An 8,419-nucleotide genomic window follows, 5' to 3' on the forward strand; every position below is an offset into this window, starting at 1 on the left:
GATGCTGGACATCCCACGAGTGCTGGATATGTTGAGGCAGCAGAGAATGATGATGGTGCAGACTCTTTCACAGTACACTTTCGTCTATGGAGTTCTCATTCAGTTTCTCAAAAGTTCTAGACTTATCTAACCCCTGCCACTTCCTAAAGGACTCTGCAAGAGTTTACAGAAAGAAAATCAGAGTTGTCCAGACTGCTCTCATTCTTTGTGTGATGAATCACAGAGTTACCTTTTAGGGCTGCCATGAGACTGTTAAATGCGAGTCAGTGTAACAGCCCCTGCTGAACAGGGTCTCCGCTGGACTAAATTCTTACCATGTTCAGCCACAGTCACATTAAGGAATGATTTTGCTTGTACTGGTCTGTAGTACTTGCACACATTCTTTAGAGTGCTGTTACTCTGAGCAAATTAAGTGTCTTATGGAATGGAGGTATATAGCACAATTTTACTAACATTGTGTTTTAAAACATAATTGTTGACTGTGCAAAATCTAAAATCTGTAGGTGCACATGGGGTGAGAAACCTGCCCCTTGGGAATGTCAAGGTCTTATGCAGTTTCATTCTGCTTTCAATTTTATATTTAGAACAATACATCTATATTTTTTAAAATGAACTTTTGGTTTCCTCTGGTTTACTTAGCAAAATTAGCAGCTCCTAGATATTTTAAGCTGTTGCTTTAAGGACAGTTATTTTTATATTGGGGATGTTTAAATTGAAAAAAAATGAACCACCACAACAGAAAACTTTTTAAACAGAACAATATTTTCAGAGGAGAAGACTGACAATGTTTGAACCAACTTTTGAAAAATCAAGCAGAAAGTCCTAGGGAAGCTATTGGTAGTTAGTTGTAGTGCCATGTAATAGAACAGACAAGTGCAAGATAACGGTAATTGTTGATAACTTTCATTTGAGAGGAGGCAAGTTTACCTGCAACAGGCAGGGGGAAAATATTTTAAGTATTTACAAGGTTGCTGGAAACAAATGGATGAGAGAAAGTACATATTCAGTATTATTCATATATTTAGAGGACAGTTTGATTTTACTGGCTGAAATCAAAGTGGATGCAAATGTTTTAAGCACTTTTTTTTTTGCTCTGTTATTTATGTAGCTAAATATAGAGACTATAATCATGCATTGTTTAATTTCATAATATACCATTACTAACCTGTTATTTTAGGAAGAGCTTTTTAAGTTGATGAAGTGAGAGAACCAAAATGGGAGTAGGAAGGTGCAGAGTGGTGAAGTGGAAATGATCGTATGAAGCATAATGGAGGGGGTGTGGCAGCTATGATTGCTGGTTTACACAGTGCAAAGATGACCTTAAAAAATGTTAATGTTAATGGCATAATGTTAATGCCGTTAAAGCATTGGAAGTTTCTGTAGAATCCTCCAGATTATTTTGTTAGTGCTAGAGCAGATTTTGCTAATGCTGTGCAGCGTTGCAATGAAGAGTGAGAACGCTTGCAGAAGAAGAGCTTTTAGAGGAAACACTGGAGATGTGGGTAATTTAGTAGCTGTGTAGGTGGCTGAGTCAATGGCTGTGGCATGGACCTGAAGTAGGCAGGTACAGCCTACTGTAGTTCCTATTTTGTCCCATGGGGCTGATCAAATGACAGTATCCCTAAATAATCCTCTGTGGTTTTCAGATGGGGACAGTGTGGTTTTAGCTGCCTTTCCAAGCGTTTTGAGATGCTGAGTTGAAAATCCCTGTTCCAAATTGAGCTATAGTTTTTAGATATCTGGTTTAATTTAAAAAACCCCCTATAGTAGACCAGTCTGCAGGCATGGTTAAGTGTCCATTTCCCTTGATACCTGCTTAGTGAAATGAAATGAAACTAAAAGTCAGGTTTATTAGTGCTGAAATTGTTATTTTTCTGAGCCCTAGCAAGGGTTTGGAAACTATTAAACGCCCTTCAAATCAATACTTGTGTTCTCCAAAACATTAATTAAGAATTATAAATAGGTTGCCTCAGTTTCCTCTGTAATAAGCTACTTCCATGAAGTTAAACACATGGTCCAAATGACATTGTGCTAATATGTAATTTTATACAAAATATGTTACTTTTAGGTACATGGTATTGATCTGGTGCTTTCAGGTCTGCTTGGAAGCAGTCCGATTTGTTGTACTCTCAGTGTAAGTTAGATTGAATATTTCAGACTAGGGAAAATAAATGTTGTTCTTATATAAAATGCCCATGAATTACTAACTGCCAAATATAAAACTGGAAGTCCAGAGGAAACCAGTTACGGAAGACTGATTCTTAATATATAAATCTTGCAAACAAACCAATCTGACTAATCTGTGTTGACAGAAGTATTGAAAGAAAAAAACATACTTAGCTATTTGTATCATGCTGTGTTTTAAAAACATTGTTAATTTTTGCCACAGTTCACTTCTGTCTGCAGAAATCTTTTTGAATGGGAGGGCAGGCTCTAAAATGTAGCTTGTACCTTTTCCATTTCTAAACTTTGTGCTGTGATCTTCATAACCTGATAGATGCAGTTTTTATGACACGATGGGCAACCAGAACTTCAAGCAACAGTTTTCTAGCTGTTCAGCAGCTTCTGGGACAGAACACCAGCTGCAAGGCATTAAAAGGAGCAGTTATAACAAGCAATTTAATCCAGTCTTTGTGGGATTACATGAGGTGGGTGAGGAAATGTGTGTCTTTTGGCTTATTTTTCTGTTTTACTAAAAGAAGTTGTGTTCACCTTTAGAGGTGGTTGTGCTCAAATCTGGTAGTCAGTCTTGGGTTTTGTAGCGTAACACTGCTACCTCCTCCCCTTCAGCTTCCAGTTCTGTCCATCAGCAGTCTGTTTTTGCAGTAATAACTTGACCTTATTAGACTTGACTTTATGTGAGTTTTTCTACTGAAAATTGTAGGATTGCTTTTATATGTAAGCATATGGCTCCGAGTGAGCATTGAAAATGAGCAGTTTCTCTTCTAAAGATACCAAATGAAATTAAACTTCACAACCTTCTGTAACAAAATTATTTTTTAAACCATTGTTTAGATTTTCAGTTAACTTATAAAAGACAATTCAGTTTTTAGCACTTTTGTTCTGAGCCTTGAAAAGGGATGCATTTTTACATGTAGTTGTGCTGGGTGCTTCATGAAGTGTTGGATGTTATAAGAATATCCACTGTCCAAATCCAGTCACAGTGTGAGTCAGAGGTGGATCTATTTGTCAAAAACTCAAAATTTCTCTAAAAGCCTGTCCAATTTTGCCAAATGTGCTTCTGTTTTTATGGGGATGAAATCAGATGATTATGCAAGATTTGAACAGAGTTTGTTTAGTAAGAAAAGTTGTATGAAGAATTCTTGCAGCAAATGGCAAAGATGATGCTGATCTCTAGGGATGTCAGAGCTCTCAGGGACAAATAAAGGTGCTATATACTGTCAAGAGACAGATGTGGTGGACTTTTGTGGACTAGGTAGAAGATGCTTTCTAGGATCAAATGGAGAGACAGGAGAAGAACATGCAAACTGTAGGAAGAACTTCTGCATATTTGATTTCTTTCTTAGTTGTTCTGATGAGAGGTTTTTTTGGCCAGTGAAGCTTTGTAGTCTCAGGCTAAAACCTCTTCTCTAAGAAGCAAAGTCAGAGCCCTGTCCCTTACAAAGATGTCACTGCCCTAGCTGGGTTAGCTTTAGGCTGCAGGTCCCTCCTGGCCCTGTTCGGTGAGGGAGAAGCTCTGAGGTGCACAGGGGAGTTTTGCATAACCTCTGCAGCCTGCACAGCAGTGCTCTCCTTTTCTGCTGTCCCCCAGGAAGAGCAGGAAAAGTTTTATGCCTTAGTATTTCTCTCATTGCAGTACCTTTCACACAAGTGAACAACAACCTCTACAAGTGCAGGGTGCTACGGTTTATACGTAGAAATACATTTAATTCAAAACAGGTGACCAAGGCAGCGTTCCTGTATTTCTGCAGATGAAAAGCTGCTCTAAGTTATCATCAACATTTAGAAAAAAAAGTAAAAGGCAGTAATAACAAATAAAAGTAAAATAAATTTTTACCAAAATGGAAAAGATTCTTGGCATTTTACTTTTGGCTCCTCTTGTAATCCTGTGTATTTCTTTTTGAAGCAGCCAACACTTGGAGAAATTTTCTCCAAAATGGCTCCTTTAAATTTAATAAGTAAGACTATCTGAAGCTGCTGCTGCATATTTTGTGTTGGAGCAGCTGTTAAAGTTGAATGGCTCATAGATTTCAATGGCTTCTGGACCAAACTTGGGAACTGCAGGGTTGTTTATCATAGCTGTGTAATGAGACCTCAGTTTTAATATCAATAGCATTACTAAATCCCTGGACTTAAAAATAGTGAACCCATTACTATATTTCAATAGTTCAAATTTAAAAGAATCAATGCTTCAGTTACTAAGAACTCAGCACTTTAGAGTTTAGGGTTGGGGTTTTTTCCGATACTGCAAAGTTGTGCAAAGCCGGAGTCCAGTCCTGCAAGATGCAAAATTCCTGCAGTTCTTCATGATACTGAAGGAATTAAAATGGGCTTACTGCCAATGAAAGCTTGAGCCCTTGAAGCACGAATACTCACGTCTGCTTTAAATTTAAATACAGATTACAAGAACTAACCGAAAGAATGCAGCAGGAATGTGCATACAGGAAGGTACAGCATTCAAAGGAAAAGTAGATGAGCGTTCAAAAGAAATTCTCTTGTGCAAGTACAAAATTTTGGACATAGAGAGTGAGGATTTGAGGAGTGGCAGAAGGCATTTGGAGGAGGATTTGGAATGTTTTGTATCCACAGTAGAGCTGCTAGTAGGGTTTGAGTCATATGGTATGTTTTTCATGGCATGGTAGGGTAAGTGAATATGTAGTCATAGGTGTTATTTCTACTGGCTTTTTAAAATGTGGTTTTTTAAACTCCAAATATTTTTTCAGAGGCTCTGTTATTTTTACGTATCTTCCTTTCCAAATGTATTGGATGCAATCTGTCAGCTCAATTTCTGTTTACTTATTAAAGGTCAGATTTTTCAAACCACAGTCTCTGGTTTTACAGATACAAAATGCAGGGGGAATAGGCATACTTGCAATTTTGCAGTGATAATTTCTAATGGATGCACGTGAGATGAAGCAGAAGTCTAACTATGTTTTGAATGAAGCCAGGTATTTACAGTTGGTGTGAGTTGCACCAAGTTAAGGCTGGGCTAACAATGAGACTCTTGAAATGTGGAATTTATCATGTACTCAGAAGTTCTGTTGCAGTGCAGCATTTGCAATACAGTGACATTAAAACAGTGTAATACTGTGCTAAGGTAAGGGAAAAAGATCTTAAAACTTTTAACTGCTGTTGCAAACATGTCTGTAAAAAGAGAAGTTAAAGAAAAAGAATTCTTAGTATGATCTTGCTGGGGACCAGCTAACTTGGTGCACTCTGTCGGCATCACATGTTACTTTAAGGTCTAACTGGTCTGCAAAAAAAAGGATTTGTTAATTTCAATGAGCATTTCAAAAAGCTGTTGCTAAGTAGCCTTTGGTTCTGTTCTTTGCTGTTTGCCACATGATGCTGCATTCAGTGGTGAAGAATAACCTCCAGAGTGTTTGTTTTGTTGAAGTCTATTCTTCAGCTCTATTTAGAGAAAGAAGATAGAAATCAAATGTCAAGAATCTAATGAACAGAGTTTACAACAGATCCAGCCTGTGGCAAGTCAAAGAGTGAGTCTGTAGATATTGTAATGTTCTTTTGGTTTAGATATGCAGCAATCAAAACTACCAAATTATTGATTTTAGGAGCACAGTTTCAAAAGGTGCCTAACTTTTATAAAGGGAATTAAATGCTGTTTTTCCATTTGGAAATATTTAGGTAAAATTAGGAGACTTTTAACATACTTTAAAGACATTGCAAATGCCATTAATTTTTAGAATGGTAGGGGTTTGATGGGGAAAACCCCTGTAAAACCCTCCAGTCTGTCACCTTGCTAATCCTGGATAATTCTGACTGACAAGGTGTGTATGCTCTTTACAAAGATACTTGCTTAAATTGCTTTGAAATACCCAACTTCCCTGTCCTCTTCGTGGCTTTTCTGGGGGGACTTGGATGGAAATCCTGAGGCTTTATGTGGCAAATCAGCAAGTATGTACACTCCTGCACACTGCTGAAATCTCTTCATTCACTTAAGCAAATGGGCGTTTGAAATCCTATCAGCAGTTTTGTAGGACTGAGTCCTTAGTGTCAGAGGAATACAGGATCTGGCTCCATTTTCTTCAACTTTCACTTGAGCCAGTATGCAAGGATTTAAATGGGACTTTGTTTAAACAGTAGCAAACGTGAAGTATTATTTTCTAGTACTAAGCTAGTGGTTAACATGTCTGTTTCTTGCTGTCTTGCCACCAATACTGTAAAAATGTATAATCAAACCAGCTTTAATTCTTGTAAAACTGAAATCGGTTTGTAAAACAATGTATAAATTGTGTTTCATAGACAGAAAAGCTTGTATTACTGAATGTAATATATGTGAAATGAATATATTATAGTCTATTTTTGCCATGGAAATAAATATTTGAAGCAATTGTGAGGTTTTATTGTTCCGTTATCAAAGGAAAAACCTGAGAACTTACTGTTCATGTGTAGTGCTAGGCTGGGACTTTGCCTTCAGTACACACAGGTGCGATCCCTCTTCTAACGTGCTGCAAGTACTGGATATAAAACTTACGCTGTCAAATACACATCAGGTGTCATCTTTGTGGCAGGAAAATCTTGTGCCTGCTGCCTTGTCATAATTTTTCACAATGTTTTGCATTTTCTAAAGGCATTTTTGGTACTGAACTTTCAGTTTCCCTCTAATATTTAAGTGTAGGAGGGATTAAAAACTTTTGAAAGTTGGACAACCCTTTCCAAAAGGGTAAGAGAGAGGAAACAGTTGATCGTATGCTTACTATCACTGGAGCTGCTGCCAACAACTAGCACTGAAGCTATTTTCATTTTAGAATTGGCATTGAGTTAAAAAGGGAGGTGATGCAACCACTTGCTCTACACACCTGATACAGCATGAGGTTTTGTGAGGTGAATACAAGAATTGCACACTGGACATTATAGTTTCACACTGGGCAATTGCATTTCCCTTGTCTCTGCTAAACATCTAGAACACTGTCCACCTAACTACATCTGAAACAATCAGGCTTTTAACTAAAATTTTGTCTTCTAGGTGTACTCAGTTTGAAGGCATTAATCAGCTTAAGGTAAGACAGTTACATACCATAGATACAGCTGTACTTGTCTGATCTGTTCCCAAGTCCTGGGGAATGTCCTGTGCGATGTTCAGTGTAAGCAAAGCTCTTTTATTAGATATGGCTTCAAAATAAGAAGAGGAAAAGGGGACTGCCAGGGACCCGACGCTCGTGGTAAAGCATTCAGCAGTTTTGATCAGACTTAGTATTTATACTGGTTTTAGACCTCAGGCAAAGGTATCTTCAGAAACCCAAATTTCCTCTAAATCCAAATGATTTTAAACTGTAGCTGCTATTTTCCAGCCCCTCTAAAATCCACTTTAGAGAATTCTGGTGGCTAGAGTTGGCTGACAGGGTAGCAACTTGATGCTTGGATTTGGCACATCTGGCCAGAAGCTTTCTTGGGCAAGAGCTCCAGGACTTGGTACACAAGAAACTTACGGGAGCTGATGAGAGAAGTTTCTAGCTTGACCAGCCCCTAAAGTAGGTCTTGCTCAGCTGTTAGGGCTGTTTAAATGTGGAATGGCTATGGATAGATGAAGGTTACATGAAACTCAGCAATGCTTGGTACCTAGCTGGAAGTTTTACATGTACACAGCTGCTCTGTTTAGGAACAGATGGTGATTTTCTTACACCCGTTCCTTTTCCCTGAGGGATAAATGACAGCATATGAATGTGTGTTCTTCCTCTCCACCATTTTTATGAGCATCCCCTGGATGCTGGACTCTGTATGAAAACAAGCTGCCCAGTGCCACAGAAGCACTGCCAGTTTGCCTCCTGCAGCTGAGGACTGCCTGTGAAGGATCAGACAATTTGTGAGTATGTTGGGAATGTCACGCAGGTCCTGGCAGGAGAATGGTACTGCAGGAGAGGTGGAGGTGAGTGAGAACTGGGGGCTGGGTGGATGCTTGTGAGCTCTAAGGAGGTTATGTCGTATCACTGTGTATCCCATTGTCTCACTCTGGCTCTTGCAAGTTTAAACTTCTGCTCCTGGCTTGTGTTTGAGGGATGGCAGTTCTGTGGCTCCAGTGGAACATAATGCTTAGGAAAATGGTGGTTCTGCTACTTCAAATCTAGTTCAGATGTTATTACAATTTAAATTAGCCTAATTAATTAAAGCCAAGTGTAAGAAGGATACAAATGAGCCTGGGACTATTTTGTCACAAAACTTCTTTATCTTTCAGAGGTGCGCAGGGTTGAAGATGTTTTGTAACATTTGACTTCCTGGC

General features: G+C 38.5%; 1 protein-coding gene across 5 annotated transcripts in view; it reads left to right on the top strand.

Moving 5' to 3' along the window:
* Nucleotides 1–6,533, top strand: part of PTPN21 (protein tyrosine phosphatase non-receptor type 21) — a 46,221-nt gene extending 39,688 nt beyond the window's left edge. For all 5 annotated transcript variants that reach the window (XM_019280869.2, XM_010393878.3, XM_019280872.2 and 2 more), the window contains one exon: nt 2–6,533. In XM_019280869.2, coding sequence (XP_019136414.1) covers nt 2–130 — 129 coding nt within the window. In that variant the 3' untranslated portion in view covers nt 131–6,533. The remainder of the gene's footprint in view (nt 1) is intronic.
* Nucleotides 6,534–8,419: the final 1,886 nt, after the last annotated feature.

This window comes from Corvus cornix, chromosome 5, assembly GCF_000738735.6.
Source record: "Corvus cornix cornix isolate S_Up_H32 chromosome 5, ASM73873v5, whole genome shotgun sequence".
Classification (NCBI taxonomy): Eukaryota; Metazoa; Chordata; class Aves; order Passeriformes; family Corvidae; genus Corvus; species Corvus cornix.